The 17,085-nt window shown below is 38.0% G+C and overlaps 1 protein-coding gene and 1 pseudogene across 3 annotated transcripts in view; both read right to left on the minus strand.

Annotated features, from left to right (window-relative positions):
* On the minus strand, positions 1 to 1,225 carry LOC114092965 (growth arrest-specific protein 7 pseudogene; annotated as a pseudogene).
* Positions 1,226 to 6,267: 5,042 nt separating this feature from the next.
* The window catches only part of Elp2 (elongator acetyltransferase complex subunit 2), a 47,727-nt gene continuing 36,909 nt past the window's right edge, over positions 6,268 to 17,085 (minus strand). For 2 of the 3 annotated variants that reach the window (XM_027935666.2, XM_027935665.2), the window contains 5 exons: positions 15,170 to 15,362; positions 13,131 to 13,252; positions 11,315 to 11,448; positions 10,659 to 10,772; positions 6,268 to 6,630 (listed from right to left, as the gene is read on the minus strand). In XM_027935666.2, the coding sequence (XP_027791467.2) occupies positions 6,474 to 6,630; positions 10,659 to 10,772; positions 11,315 to 11,448; positions 13,131 to 13,252; positions 15,170 to 15,362 (720 nt within the window). In that variant the 3' untranslated portion in view covers positions 6,268 to 6,473. The remainder of the gene's footprint in view (positions 6,631 to 10,658; positions 10,773 to 11,314; positions 11,449 to 13,130; positions 13,253 to 15,169; positions 15,363 to 17,085) is intronic. The other variant, XR_011704815.1, reaches the window with a different exon arrangement.

Below are 17,085 nucleotides of genomic sequence, written 5' to 3' on the forward strand. Positions count from 1 at the left end.
CTAGATCTCCATGTCCACGGGGCGAATGTTGCCTGTGTTGTGCTCTCTGACCCACAGCTCTCTGTCTTTGGCCAGGTCCACTTTCCGAAGCAGTTGGTCCACAGGCTCGACTGTGCTTTGGTTGAACATGTCTGTCTCATGCCGCAGCTGTGTGTGCTGACACAGATGTTGCCGGGATCATCTCCACCCTCTCCACCTCCAGCCGCTCCAGCTCCAAAGTGGTGGTCACCATCTCTTCAAACCACTTGGACTGTGCCTGGTTGTAGAGGTCCACACAACGCATGAGGTCATCACCAGCCTGTGTGGACTTTCTCCGTGCCTTCTTGATGTCCTCCTCTGTCTTGTTGCTCAGCTTGATCGCCAGCTGCTGTGTCTTCATCTCCAGGTCTCTCTGCCGCTCTGTGAGGGCTTTCTGAGCCTTCTCCACCAACACGTAGCGGCTGGCGAGCTGCTTTCAGAGGTCAGCGATATGGTGGTCATACTTTTTCATGTCTTTCTTGAAGTTCTCACAAAAGTTCATTAGGGGCTTCTCTACCTCACTGTGAAGCTTGACGGAGAACTTGAGATGAACCTCTGCTTCATCTGCCAGACTCTTCTTCACCTGGGCCCAGGCTTCTCCCAAGGAGCCTTCCTCCTGTGCAGCCAAGGAGTTCTGAAAGAGCTTAGCCAAGTTCTTTGCATATTCTTCTTCAATCTTTATCCTCTCTCGGACGAATTCAGACATTTCTTTCTGCATTTGTTTGCCCTTCGGTTGCTTTTGGAGCAGCAGTTCGAACCCAGCCACTGTGCCATTGCCTTGGGGATCCTTCGTATCAGCCCAGAAGTAGTCACAGTAGCTCCACTCGGTTGGCTTTAGCAGTTGCTGTTCAGGCATGGTGTCTGGGTGAGGGAATGTCACACAATTTATCATCTTCTCTGTGGGGTCAACTTTATTTTCAAGATTATATATTTTGTCTTCATTGCCTGAGGTTCTGTCTTCCAAATGGTCTTGTCTGTTGGTGATACTTTCCATTGAACTTTTAAGTTGGTTTAGTGATTCCTTCACTTCAAGGATTTCTTCTTTATTTCTTTTCAGGACCTCTAATATATCTTTACAGAAGTGATCTTTCATCTCCTGAAGCGAATCTGTTATTTTACTGCTTAACTCCTGTAGCTGCTCTCTTATACAATTCTTTAAGTCGTAGAACAGTTTTACTAAATACATCCTGAACTCCTTCTCTGACATTTCTTCGATGGATTCTCTTATGGGAGCAGCTTGGTTTGTTTGGAGCACTTTATTCCCTTGTTTTTTCATTTTGTTTGTGTGTCTTCCCATCTGGCCGTCTGGATCTGAGGCAGGATAGTTTCTACTCTGTCGATTTGAAGTGTCCCTGAAGGTTTCCAAAAACTCACAGATACAGGCTCTGGTTTCTGCAGGCTCTGCCACACTGCAGGACCCAGAAGGCTCACCGAGGGAGGAAGGACGATGGATGAACTCTCTACAACTTTTTTATCTTGCAAAAATGAAACACTACAGTCAACTCCCAGGTTCCTCTGCCACAACCTTGCCCCTGGCTACTACCATTCTACTTTATTTTTATGCATTTGATTACCCTAGATGTACCATATAAATGAAATCATACAGTATTTATCTTTCATGACTGATTTATTTCACTTAACATCCTCAAGGTTTATCCATCATCATGTCAGAATTTCCCTCCTTTTAAAGATTGATATGCAAACATAGTACATATATACCACATATTGTTGATCCATTCATTCACTGATGGAGACTTATGCTGCTTCCATCTCTTGACTATTGTGAATAATATTGCTATGAATATGCGTGTACAAAAACTACCTCTAATATTTTATGGTACTTGCTTCATTGCATAAATGTCCATGTGTCTTTCTGTCCAGCCATCATTCTGATTTTTTGCGTACTTCAAAGTTGCAGACCTCTTGGTAAAATTGCTGTAGGAACTTCAGTAAACACATCAATGACTAAAGTTCAATATTTGGTTTTTCAAAGGCATTTTTGAACTGCCATAGAAATGAGAAATGTGGCCACAAAGGCATACACAGGACATGTGTTCACTACAGAAATGTTTCTGAAAGATAGGAAAGGGCCCATTGTTAGTCATGTCATTTTGGTTAGGGCAACCTCCATCACCGTTTAGTAGCCTAGTTTAACAAGGGCTGCATAGACATTTAGTTTTGTCACCCTACCCACAGCAGGCCCAGGCCTACCCAGGATCTGGTGGTTGGAGTCTTCAGCAATCCTCTGTTGGAAACCACTCACCATGGTCCTGGATTCCCTGTAATCATCTCACTGAGCTTAACCCTAAGGGAACCCATTTTTGTCTGCTAGTTGCTTCTCTGTTGTTTTGGTTTTAATGTTGAGTTGAAATCCTGCAACTAATGTGAATACTTCAGTCAATAATTCCAGGAGTAGCCTGGAAGCTGTTCCCACATCTACCAAGTTTCCCTTCCCAGAAAACCAGCCTGTCCCTGAAAAGCCTGTCTTCTTAGATGTGGTCCTTTCTACATAGACATAGTACATGGATGCTCCTGTTGCTGAAGAACTCTAAATTCACCTCAGTTTGCTGGCAGCTTGAGGTGTTACATCATTGTTAAGACAAAAAACCTGAGCAACTAATAAGGACCACATGAAGTCAGGGCACCACCAGCAACGGAGGCACATAGCACCCTGCTCCAACTCACCTGCAAATGTCCTTGAGGCTGCCATGTAGATTCTGGGGCCACAGTTATGTGTGTATACCAAAATAATAAGAGCCTCAAACAGAAAAGATTCCAGGATAGTGACCCCATCCAGAGGAGTGATGAGAGGCAGTGGTCAAAACATGATGTTGTAGTGTGTTCTAGCAGATTACAAGTTGTGTTACAGTGCTTCTCATGCTTTTGGGTGTATCCAGTTGCCTGAAAGTCTGTTGAAAAAGATTCTTGGACACTACCCCTGGAGATCAATATTTACTAGGTTTGGCTTGAGGCCTGAGAATTATGGGGTTGTCCTGACACTCCAGTTGCCAGTCTGCTGACACTTGCAACTAGAGAGAAATAGAAATCTTCAAGCCCTCTCTTTGACAGTGAATGCAGAACCCTGGGGCTGGGGGCTGGGGCCCAGCCATCAGCTTTTTCTTTTTTTTGTTTGTTGCTTTTTGGTACTGAGGATTGAACCCAGGAGTGCTTTATCACTTAGCTATATGGCTAGCCCTTTTTATTTTTTTTTTTATTTTGAGTCAGAGTCTTCCTAAGTTGCTTAGGGCCTCACTAAATTGCTGAAGTTGACCTCAAACTTGTGATCCTCCTCCTGCCTCAGCCTCCTGAGTTGCTGGGATTACAGGCATGCATCACCAAGACTGGCTGCAATCAGTTTTGAACCGGCCTACCAGGTAACTCTATCAAGCTTAAGAGCTGTCCAAGAAAATTTCATTCAGAAGCTCTCTCCCTTTCTACCTTTAAAATACAGTTCAGCAGGGACTGAGAGCAGGTTAGCAATAGGGTCTTATTACAGACAACCCAGGATTTGCTCATGCTGCCACAAATGATTCTGTGCTTTTCCTTTTCCAATTCCCACATTCTCCATTTGGACTTAATAATCAATTCCACTTTCCTCTGAAATTACTGAGAAGTGATTTGGTTGCTGGCTGTCCAAAGCAAACAGATACTCAAAACAATTCAAACACCTCTCCTCTATCTAGGAAAGTTGCATAGGTCAGAAAACAGCAATGCTTAGTCTGGTGCTTGGCATTAATCTGAAATTTGATGGTGTAAATTAAGCTAAGAAAGGAGAGAGAGATAAGAGGAAGTACAGGCTGGGGATTCTAGAATACACCTCAGTTCCTCCAGAGTGAAGTTTCCAAACTTTTTGCTTTAGATATTACAAATTACTGCAATATGATTCAAAAGGTGGTCATTAGTAGATTGACATGAGTGTGTAGAATTCACATGAATTATTATGCAGACTGCCCCAGTGCATAGCAAGTCCTCTGAATGCTTACTAACCGGAATTACACACGTGATTACTGAGGAAGATGCTTCAGTACAACTTTGGAAAATTGTCAGCTTTGAAACTCAGTCTCTGGAAGGCAAGGCCTACTTTCAGGTAACCTTAAGGTGTTGAGTTCTGGGCTGTTAAAGGTTCTAAAAGCCTAAGTTAGTTCACTGAATCTGCTCTGGAATTGTGTGTGCACTTAGGTCAGAACAAAGCCCTATGAGACAATGCAGATAAAAATTCTTCAGTGAACAAGAACAGAAATGGCATCTTGCAGGGCAGGGTATTCTGGTCTCTCTTTTTCTCTCTCTCTCTCACACACACAGAGCTGAGGGTATAAGGCAAGTTTGTAGAGATGAAAATAGACTAGAACTACATTGTCCAAGAATGGATGGCCTCTAGTTACATGTGGCTATGGAGCACCTGAAATGTGGCTAGTTTGCACTGAGACAGACCCCTAGTATAAAATAGTTCATAAATAATTTTTATGTGATTATAAAATTGCCCTTCAGTATATGTGGAGGATTGGTTCCAGAACCTCAGCAGATACCAAAATTCAAAGATGCTCAAGTCCCTTATATACAATGGTACTATATTTGAATATAACCTCCTGCATACTGTAAATTACTTGAAGATTACCTACAATGCCTAACACAACGCAAATGCTATGTAAATAGTTGTTACACTTTATTTTTTAAGGAATAACTACAAGACAAGTCTGCACAAGCATAGAAGAGATGCAATTTTTCCTCCTACTATTTTCAATCCGTGGTTGGTTGAATCCATGTTATGTGGAACCCATGGATAGAGAGGGTCAACAGTATGTTTTGTATATATTGTATTACAGTAAATTTAATATTAAAATAAACTTCACCTGTTTCCATTTATTATGTGGCTATATGTGTTTAAAATTACATATGTAGCTCACTATTGAACTAGAAATATTGTATAGCACAGGCCTAAAAATCTCCATCTAGAAAACACAACTGAACACCTTTGAAAGCAAAATATCATATTAAACAATGGCACAAAATTCTCACCTTCCTTGTTTCAACATACTGAATTTGCCTGATGACTCTATGTTCCAACAGGGCTAGACTCAAGCCCCCATCCTCATATCTCACAGTCCTGGCCTGCCTCTAACCTTCAGCTGGCACTCCAAGATCATTTCTGGCACCCTTGTCCTCCCTCAGCATCCTCCCCAAGGCACAAATATTCTACCCTCTCGTGGCTTCAGCTACTGTATACATTCAGATGATTCAGAACTCTATTTTTCAAAACCTAAATCTGTAAGTTTAAATGTCCAAATATTCTACTTTAAGTAAACCCACAAAAGCAGAACTTACGTACCTTTAAAGAATAAAGGATTGGCTGTAGTTCAAACTTATGACTGCTTGCCAAATTCCTAGAATAACTGGTGTATACTAGGAAGAAAGGGTCAAGTCCAAGTTAGCACACTGGGTGTGGTATGTTTATTTACAAAAAAATGTTAAAAATTGAACAATCTGGATTTATTCTCTTTTTATTTTCTATGTCTACCTTCTGAAGAAGGTAATAAATATGATGTATCCCAAAGAGGATGCATGGTTTAGATGATTCCAATGTGTTCCCCACAGGTTCATGTGCTGGGGGCTTGGTCCCCAGGGTGGTGGTGTTGAGAGGTGCTGAAACCTTTATGAGGTGGGGCCAAGTGGCAGGTGAGAATAATACTTTTCTAACAGGAGCACATTCTCACTGGAGTGTATTCTCATGAGATTGGGTTGTTACAAGCAAGTCTGGCACCTTCCTTGAATCTCCCTTTCTGTCTGCCTCAACAAATGACCTCTTTCTTCCACATACACTCCCACCATTATTATTCCATCTGCCATGAAGCTTTCACCAGAGCCAAGCAGATCTCAGGACCATGTTCTTGGAATCCCAGAACTCTGATTTAAATAAGCCTCTTTTAAAGTACCCAGCACCAGGCATTTTGTTACAGCAACACAAAACAGATTCAGAGGGGTAAATGAAAAGGCCCCAAAATAACACAAAACCAGGCAAATGTGATCAAGTATAGCTGTTGTTCTTTTTTTTTTTTTTAATATATTTTTTTTAGTTGTTGATGGATCTTTATTTTACTTATTTGGATGTGTTGAGGATCGAACCCAGTGCCTCACACATGCTAGGCAAGCGCGCTACCATTGAGCCACAACTTCAGGCCCCAGATGTTCTTAATCTGGGACTTATGGAAAGTAGATCCAAGAATCTCTGAAAGTATGAATAAAGGTCTTAGGTATGTGTAAATACACATATAAATTTTATAACAAGGAAAGGGATGTACAGCTTTCATCAATTTCAAAGGATCTAGGACCTAAATAAGGACTGCTTTCAGACTTAAAAATGAAACTTGATTCAATTGTGAAGGTAAAGAAAGGTGATCTATTTACATGATAAACATTTTAAGACACCAATGATTGTAAGCATGTGATAATGAAGCCCATTACAGTGCACATTTGTTAACTCTGTATATCTTCACAGTGTGATCTTCTCCACAGCTCGCAAAGTGTAACCAGTCAGCACCTTCTCCTTCACTCTGCTGGGCTTTTCCATTGCAATTCTTCCAGCACAGTTTTCTGATAGCAAGGGTATGACTTTGGCTAAAACCAAGATAAAGAAATCATAAAATTAATGTATGCCATGACTACAAAATATTTTACTGGTGCTATGGTTTGAATGTGAAGTATCCCCCCAAAGCTCATGTGTGAGACAATGCAAGAAGGTTCAGAGGAGAAATGATTGGATTATAAGCATCTCAACCCAACCAGTGAATTAATCCCCTGTTAGAGATTAACTGCGTGATAACTGAAGTGGTAGGCTGTGGATGCAGGAGGTGGGACTTGGGGGAGTGGCTTTGGGGTATATATGTTTTATCTGGAAAGTGGAGACTATCTCTCTCTCTGCTTCCTGATCAACATGTGACCTGTTTCCCTCTGCCAGATTCTTCCACCATGATGTCTGTCTCATTTGGAGTCCCAAAGAATGGAGCCGGCCTTCTATGGATTAAGACCTCTGTCTGTGAGCCCTTAAACTTTTCCTCTTTTAGTCACAGCAGTAAAACAGCTGACTAAAACAAGTGGGTACTCACCCACATGTTAATTTAATTAGTATACTCTTACATAAATGAAAATAAAATTTGAAAATTAAATGTACAGGTTTTTAAATACCTCACTAATATTTTAGCAATTTTATTTTTAACTTAAAAAATATCTTAATCTGCTTACTCTTTTTTTTGCAGTGCTGGGGATCAAACCCAGAGCTTTGCACATGCTAGATAAGTACTCAACCACCATGTCACATTAAATTGACCAAATTATATTGTGTGCACATACAAATATGTGACAACAAATCCGTTATTATATATGATTATAGTCTTCCAATAAAAATTATTAAAAATCAGTCAGACTAGGGCCAGGGCTGAAGCTCAGTGGCAGAGTGCTTGCCTAGCACGTGTGAGGCACTGGGTTCAATCCTCAGCAACACATAAAAATAAATAATCAGTCAGACTAAAATTATTAAAACATAGTCTTACTTACTGGCCAATGATATCACCAAAAAGAATAAGAAACAGACAATGAATTTCTGTCAAATGTTTTAATGATTAGTAAAATTCATGAAAGGACTATTAAAGTCAGTCTTTCAAATAACATTACCACAAGTAATTTTTTTTTTTAAATTTCAACTTTGCAATATATTCTAGATTATCCTTTTGACATCCCTGACAAATGGAGGGACTTTTACTCATATTTTTATTATTGGGTAAAGAAAGACAATGACCTGCATAATAATAAATAATAATAAAATGGTTTTCAACATGCCCTCCAATTGCATGAAGTTGGTCATGATCATATTAATGCTCCCTACCCATCCCATATGGGTCCCTCAAAAGGCAGATCTAGAATGTTATCAAACATAGATTAAAATCACTGTGAAAATGAAATATCCTTGATAAATTTAACCTACCAAGTAGAACCTAAAACCAAAAAGAAATAAAGTGAAAAACCTAAATAGGTTTTAAGGCAGTGAATATTGAAAACAATACAAGAGCACACAAATTCACATTCAGATGCTGTAAAAATGAAGTACAACTTCAAAGTAATGAAAGACATTTTTTCATATAAGCCCACCAGAACTTAGGCAACCAAATGACTGTGGGCTCTGCAAGTGGTTAGTCTAATAATGCCACTGACCTCAGTGCTTTCTGAGATCTTCTAGAAGATATGCTTCATAATATGGAGACTGACCTGTGTACTCACTGAAAGCTCATCTTCCTTTGAGGATGAATTTGATTACTGAAAGCAGCTAAGTCATTGGGAGGTGAGTTTTGCAAATAAATCTGAATGGAAGGCTTAAATACAAATACCAAGCTTTATAAATATGAATGGCAAGCTTAAAAAAGAAGTAAAAGATTTAAATAAGTAATAATATAAAAGGTATAGAGGCTAGGATTATGGCTCAGTGGTAGAGTACTCGCCTTGCACGTACGTGTAAGGCCCTGGGTTCGATTCTTGGCACCACATAAAAATTAATAAATAAAATAAAGTTATAAAAATTTAATAGTAAAAAAAATATAATATATATAAGGTATAATGTTATAAGTGATTTACTTGTATCACAGATTCTCTTGTTCTGAATACAATTTCAAAACCATTTTAAGTGACAGCAACATCAATGGAATCTCATTTATTATTGATCAATATTAAAGTAATCTCATTTCATTAAAAGAATGAAAAAAATGTCATCACTGAAAGAAACATACATATTTCTTCTCAGGAGAATTATTTTGATGGACTATACTTATTTGGCTATATAAGATGATGTGCTTCTTTTTTCTTTTGGTATTTTCCTTTAAACCTAACATGTTAACATATCACATTTAAAAGATATAGAAGCCTGGGGATGCAGAAGAAGCTCAGTGGTACAGCACTTGCCCAACATGCTTAAGGCCCTGTGTTTAATTCTAAGCACCACAAAAAAATAATTTAAAATAAAAGATAAGGAGTCTGGAGAGCCAACCCAGACAATGTGGCTTGCTAGGTATGGTGGCACATGCCTATAATCCCAGTGGCTTGGGAGGCTGAGGCAGCAAGTTCAAAGCCAGCTCCAGCAACTTAGCAAGGCTCTAAGCAACTCAGTGAGACCGTGTTTCTAAATAAGAGACAAAAAAGGGCTGGGGATGTGGTTCAGTAGTTAAACACTCCTGGGTTCAATTACCAGTATCAAACAAAAAGATAATGTTGCTTATATTACTTTGAATATCATTACCAGCAAAAACTTGAAATTTAGTAACTGGAATATCAATCCAAACAATACAATTATTAAGTCAAGAATTAGTCTACCTTGCAAATTTAAGTCCCTGTACTGATGAATAAAAAAATCTTGGGGGGAAAAAAACCCCAAATTCTACACACATCCCCTTTCTGTGCTTTCTAAGGAGTTTCCTGCCAGTGTCCCACCTTGGGGCCCTGGAAGTGGTCTGGGTACCAGGTCAGAGGCAGTGGACAGGCAAGGCGAAAGAAGAAAAAGGGATGGGAGGGCAGCCTAGGAAAAGAGAAAATTTCAAAATTTCAAATTTCACTGCATTTCTTCTCTCTTGAGCAAACCAATACCATGAACTGTGTCAACTGCTAACATCAGCGTGAGAGATGGGAGAGAAGGCCCAGGAATATGATAAAAAAGGCATAATCTCATTTTAACAAATACAATTGAGAAGGAGCACTAACATGTTTGGCTGACATGGAGACAAGCTCCACCAGATATAATATCTTGTAAAAGACAGGCTCACAATTTCTCTCCATTAAGCCATCTACCCTCAACACAATACTGTCATTTGAAGTTGTATTTGATATTATATTTAGGACAGTATGAATATATGAAGGTTGAAGAATCCTACCAAAATGTGATACAAAATGACAGTAACTTATTGAAAGTATAGACATTTTTAAGGGCTAATATGGGTTTAAAGTAGTTAAAATTTTTCTCTGCTATCTAGGTGACTAGGTGTAAAAGGTGGCTATAAACAGCAGGTGTTTACATGTGCACAGCTGGTAAAGGCCTGTGCTCAGGAAGCCCTTGCAGTGGTTGAAAGCAAGTCATGGGATTCTGTGGGGCACCTGCAGTTGCTCCATTATGGAATAGGCAATATAGTTTCAATTATAAAGACATGACTACCAAAGCACAATCTGTAATATTTCTAAACATCACAAACATTTTGTATCAAATTTTACTAAAAAATCTGTATAGTGAAATTCTAAAAGACATTATTAGGAAAACTATTTGGGGGTCTAGGGATGTAGCTCAGCAGTAAAGCACTTGCCCAGCATGTGCAAAACCCTGGGTTCTACTCCTAGCACCACCAGAAACAAAACAAAAAAAAATTTTTTAAATCCACTTTCATCTCAAATGGTTGCTATTTGTTAACACAATATCATGTAAACAGGCAATCTGATCAAGGAAACTTAAAAAAAAAAAGTCCAATATAATAACAAACATTAATTTCCAGAAGTACTACTCAGTGGTAAACACCATAGAGGTTTTTATTCCTCTCCATGGAAATGTGGCATAAAATTTGCCACTAAAAACCCTGTAATTTCTACTAAATCTGATGGAAGCAAATATGAGACAATACCTTTGACTTGTTTCAATACAACGAATCCAGTCATTTATTTCTGGAACTTGATTAGTCTTTTTCCAGGTGTATAAGCAAATCTTTCCACACTCTAATCCAACTGCAACCACGTATCTGTTGTTAAGGGAGGAGGATGACAGTGATTAATTCGGCATGAATTCCATTCCTGTTATCTCCACCATCACTCTAAAGCAGCTCTTCACAGTATCCCAAACTGTCCCTGGCTTATAAAGGACTCTGTTTAAAGGTGCCCACTCAAGATACAATGTGTTGCTGTACTGTGTCCTCAAGGAGCCCTTCTCTACAGAAAGAGCACACAGGTTTAACTCTGCTTCAAGATGGCAAAGCCCATGAGCCAGTGTTTTCCAAACTGGGTGTAGGAACCCATGTTCTACTGAAGATGCTTGTTACAGAGAAGGCACTACAGTCCTGTTATCAGTGAAATAAAAACCCTTAGAGTCATAGTCCTAATGTGTATTTTACCAATCACTGAGTTCTATCAATTTAAAAATTTTATGAGAAACATAAGCATCTTAAAAATAACAGCAACTCAGAAGCAAAGAGAACCCATGAATTAAAATGACAATTGAAATGATATTGAAAAAAATCCCCTTCAAGCAAATATAAAACCAAGCCCCTCCACCACAGCGACTAACCTTCCAGAAGAGTCAAGCACAGGGCAGACACTGACAGCTGTCACAGACCCACCCACGTCCAGGACAGAGGAGCAGGGGCCAATGCTGTGTTCAATGCAGTCATCACCACAGTCACATTCACCCCAGACAACCACCTAACAGACAGGTCACATTAGTTAAAGCTTTCTTTTTGCAAGACTTCTAGCAATGTATTAGAATTCTGATGGTATGAATAGTGAAACACATTTCCTCTGGTGTTTAAAAAACTCAGCATTTATATTTGTGCTTGATGTTCCAGAACTTCAGAGCATTTCCAGAATCACAGACACAGTGCAGCAGACCCCAGTCTTTGAGACTTCAACTAAGTGTGTTGGTCTACAGATGGACTGTCCTGCCCAGGGATCGTGGAGGTGTCTAATATGTCTTTATACTCACAAATCAGTTCTGATCCAGTGAAATTCCACCAGTCATGTCGTTACTGAGAGGGCATAAACACTTCCCCGAGAAGTAACCACAAAATTTATGAAGACTTATCAATTCTCTAGCCCTTCATTCTGCATCTGAGAACGAACTCAGAGATCAGGAGGACTTAGCCTTGATGGTACCCCTCAAAAGAAATGGGGATTCCCTGGAAGCTCATGCCTAAGGGTGTATGAACAGTCACGAAGAAAAGGAAAGGGGAGTGAAATGAACAATAGTTGCAAATTGCAGGTCCAAAGCAAGATTCTGAGCAGCAAGCTCTGACCAAAAGTAGAAATATGTTTCTGAGAAGGTGCAATGAATGCTGCTTGGCAGCTCTGATACATGTGAGAGCTATGGCTGGATCATCTACTAAGTGTGTCTGTGGAGGGTAGAAGCAGCCCTGATTCCTCAGCATCCAGCATAGCACAGGCAAATAAACACCAGGGAAGAGAGGAACAGGCAAATGAACAGAAGTAGTGATCTGGAGAAAGATGCTTGAGTGGCTGATGCTGAAGTATTTAACCTGAGTGACATCATGTCCGTGCCAATTCTCTGCTTCAGTAATTTGTTTCATGTCTATGACTGTAGAGGGCAGGAGAGGAAAGAAAGCACTAAGTTGCTTCACCACTTCCAGTCTGTAGGAGTGCAGAAAAAGGAGAGGACAATTTAAAGATTAAAAAAAAAGGAAAGAATGGAGGCCAGGTGGACATTTTCCAGAAGACAAAGGTAAAAGTCACATTCAAGAACATATAGCAGGGCTGGGACTGTGGCTCAGAGGTAGAGCGCTCGCCTAGCATGTGTGAGGCACTGGGTTCAATCCTCAGCACACATAAAAATAAAATAAAGACACTGTGTCCACCTATAACCAAAAAATAAATTATTAAAAAAAAAAAGAACATATAGCTTGTTTTTTGTTTTTTCCAAGTTTGGGTCACATTCTGCCCCTCTTTTATCACTGAATAAAAGGACCATAATAATTCATTATAGAAAAATGTTTAAGTTCATGGAAGTATGAATCAGAAAAACTAAAAACTTTTTTCCACCTATGTTCCCTCCTTCCCTCTCCTGTGCTCCTAGTTTCTTAGACTTGATTCGTTCAATTTATTATTTTTCTCCCACTGGGGATATTTGATGAAGGTCAAGTGTCTGAAAGGTCTTCTTTTCATATTTTTGATATTTCAGAGCAAGTATTTACAGAATGCAACAAGTTTTTTTTTTAAAGCTTTTATCATGTATGTATATAAAAAACACAAAATAATCTGATTTTTAAAAGTTGTATCAGAAAGGCAAGATTATGTGATTTTTTAAAAATTCAAACATACTTATAAAAATGTTATTTTACACTTCAAAGAATATTAGATTTTTTAAAAATTACCTTTTTGTCCCGACTCCCAGTGAAGAAATACTTGCTATCAGGACTCCAGTCACAAGACCAAATAATTCTACTGTGCACAGAAGTGATTTTGTTGGTGAATGCAAAGAGACTGAAAATTGGGTCTGAAAAAAATATGTAACCATCACTCACTCACAAAGCACAGAAAGCTGTTTTTGTTTTTGTTTTTTTTTTTAAAAATTTTTAGAAAGTTCATGTTTAAGTACCAAATATATCATGCAATTCAGTAATCTATTTACATATTCTCACTTTTGTAATAGACTAAGGCCAGGCAACTGAGAGCTCAGCAGAAGGCTGTGGCATGCTGCTATTTTTCGAGCAGGAGATGCTTTTATACTGACTAGTATTCTAGTGACTAACAACAAACTTCTTCCAAACAATAACTAAAAGTTCAATGTATGCCCATGGAAGAAGCCAGAAGCAATGCATCCTTACTCTGCAAGTAGCCAGATTTGCAAAAAAAGATTAACGTTCTTGGCTGGGGATATAGCTCAGTTGGTAGAGTGCTTGCCTCACGTGCATAAGGGGCTGGACTGAATCCCAGCATTAAAAAAAAAAGAATTAATGTTCTTAAAAAAGGAAGAGCTAAAAAAAACACTTTCCATGTAACATTTAAATGTTAATGAAATTAGCCCTTATATGGACTAGATCTAAAACATGTAATTGCTCAGGAGGAGGGAAGGAGAGTAGATCTATTAATCTATAATCCACAAAGATACAAAAAATTAATACGTGTATTATTAATAACATTTTAACTTTAAAAAAAAAACACATGCTGCATGTGAGGAAATAAATCACTAGTGAGGCAAAAGAAAATATATACGCTTCTCAACTTACAAATGTATTATGTCCTGATGAAGCTACCTTAAACTGAAAAGATTGAGTTGAAAATGCATTTAATACACCCAACCTACCAAACATTATATCTTAGCAACACAATATGGTATAGAATGTAAGCTGTTTATCTTTGTAATCATGCAGCTATCTGGGAGCTTGCTGCCACTGCCCAGCATCACACTCCATATGGCTAGCACAGGAAAAGATCAAAACTCAAAATTAAAAGTATGGGTTCTATCAAATGTAAAAATCACATAATGTAAAAAAATCACATAAATCATTTGTGCACCACTGTAAAATCAAAAAACCCTACATCGAACCATGGTAAGTCAAGTACCAATTAGCTGTTTTAACCCATCCTATAAGCATGTCTTATATGTCTTGGATATTCTCTGAGATATAAGAAACTAAGAGACTAGAAGTATCACAAAATCAAGTTGTATGCAAGTCATATATCCATGGAAAATAATATGATTAAAAATACAAATATACTTTAACACCCTCTAAAATTAACCCCCCAAAGAAAATAGGGAATATTATAGGACACTGATGCAATGACACAAAGCTTTTATTATTATTATTATTATTATTATTATTCCTTTTCTTTTTAAAATCTATGCAAATCTTACAGTAATTGTGGGTAGGTGGGTTAAGATACTGCCCAGGGTCATGTAATTCACAGAAGCCTACCAAACCCCTCCTAACGATCAAAGTGGCAGGGAAGGGCAGGAAAAGGCCAAAGATAATGGTACCTCTAAGTTTCATAATTTAAAATATTATTATATTCATAAGACAGTTCATAAAGAAAACAGAAACCACTCAATTCCAAGTTTCTTAGAAGTACCTTCATTATTTCATTTCAATAAAATCTAAGCTCAGAATGTCATCTACCTGGTTTTGTGGCAGTAATCTATGACCACTTACAAAAATTAACTTTCTCCATACAGATTTTGTTTCTTTAACTGCAATGTCTGAACCCTGCCATCTGACTACAAAGTCCCAAAGAAGTAAGAATTTAGATATGACATGCAAGACCAGGTCTTCCTCAGTCATCTGAGAACTCACATTCATTAGACTCTGTCTTTGCCCTATTATCTATTTGTCTTAACCCAGTAGCTGCTTACCATGGATAAAATAGACATAACTGTTTTACTAATAACATTCCCAATCACAACATGTTTTACCGAACTCAGGTGAGACTGTATCCTGTCTTTTCCACAATGACCAGGTTCGATCTCTGGAAACAGCTAATAAGAACTTGTCATTTGGTGAGAAGGCCATCTGCGTGACAGTCAAACTGTGGAAAACTAAATTCTGAACCTGCTTCCAAGAGGTAGTGTTCCAAAGAATGATAGCCGCATGTTCTTTCTTGGCTGCCTATAAAGAGATGAAACAATGAAGTTGTTTAAGCAGGAATAAACAAAAAAGAAAACATTTTTTAAAGTAACATATTGTTTTTATGAATATATTTTATGTACTTGGTTAAATGTGGAAAAAAAAACAACTCTTAGCAGGTTAACAATGAAGGCTAATCTCTGGGAAAAAAGAGGGAAATTAAGATTAGAAAGAGAGGGAAATTAGAAAGAGAGGGAAATTAGGATTAGAAAGGTTAAACCAATGCTGTAATCATGTTTTAACTTGTTACAAGAAAAATAAATATATGTATTAACTTTGTAATTAACCATTTGGAGACTTCCACTTCTAATGAATATAGAGTAAGAAGGACTAGATTTACTTTTTTTTTTGTACTGAAAATTGATCACAGGGGTGCTTAACCGCTGAGCCACATCCCAGCCCTTTTTTATATTATCTTATTTTGAGACAAGTTCTCACTGACTTGCTTAGGCCCTCACTAAGTTGCTGAGGCTGGCTTTGAACTCATGATTTTCCTGCCTCAGCCTCCTAAACCACTGGGATTACAGGTGTGCAGATTTACTCTTGGGTGAAAAAAAATAAAAAGCTAGACAAAATACAGGAAATGACAGCATTCCAAAATAATAAATATTTGGCAACAAAGAACACCATCCCAGAGAGAGAAAATGAATCACAGAGAGGGGAAAAAACAAGGAGCATTATTGAATCATTCAACAACTACATCAGCCAAATATAACTGGAGTTTCCAAAAGTATGAGAACAAAAACACACATGAAAAGATAAGGACTAAAAATTTCCCATACTTGATGAAAACAACAAACTTTCAGATCCATTAAGTTCAATAAAACCCAAGCATAAGACACATGAAGAAAATTATACCAACAATAACAAAATTATTTAAAACTAGCAACAAATATTAAACTATAAAAACAGCTGGAGGGGAAAAAAAATTATAAAACAAAGAAAAAATAAAGCAGACTTCTCATCAGAAACAACACAAGCCAAAAGAAAATGGTGCAACATCTTTACTGTATTGAAGAGAAAAAAACAACTCTAAACCAAGAATTCTTTACCCACCATTATTATCACTGAATACTAAAAGAGAAACAAGACTTTTCTGACAGCAGGAACACTAAAAAAATCAAAACAAAACAACCACAAAAAGCTGGGGGGAGGTGTGTGGAGAGGAGTTTTAAAGTCACAAATCACCAAGTGCATAAATAAGAAAGGTAAGATGGGAGGGGAGGGGAGGGGGGATAGTAGGGGATAGGAAAGGTAGCAGAATACAACAGTCACTAATATGCCATTATGTAAAAATGAGAGTGTGTAACCGATGTGATTCTGCAATTTGTATTTGGGGTAAAAATGGGAGTTCATAACCCACTTGAGTCAAATGTATGAAAGATGATATATCATGAGCTTTGTAATGTTTTGAACAACCAATAAAAAAAAAAAAAGAAAAACTAGTTCAAGAATAGAAATGTGCTAGACCTTCAGAGATGGTGAAAGGAAGTTTGAAATGAAGTAAGAGCACAGGTAAGAGAGGCTAATAGGAGATATGAATAAAGAGTTACAGACAAAGACAAGAGATGCATCACAAAGTCGTGTGGTTTGGGTGAGCAGTGAAGGAAAAGTTTGTTTCAAAAACAAAACTAAAAATGAACTTTTTAATGTATTCATTTCCATGTATCCAAGAAGCAATAAAGAATGCTATTTCACATGTAAA

The sequence above is a fragment of the Marmota flaviventris genome, chromosome 16 (genome assembly GCF_047511675.1).
Source record: "Marmota flaviventris isolate mMarFla1 chromosome 16, mMarFla1.hap1, whole genome shotgun sequence".
In the NCBI taxonomy this organism is placed as follows: domain Eukaryota; kingdom Metazoa; phylum Chordata; class Mammalia; order Rodentia; family Sciuridae; genus Marmota; species Marmota flaviventris.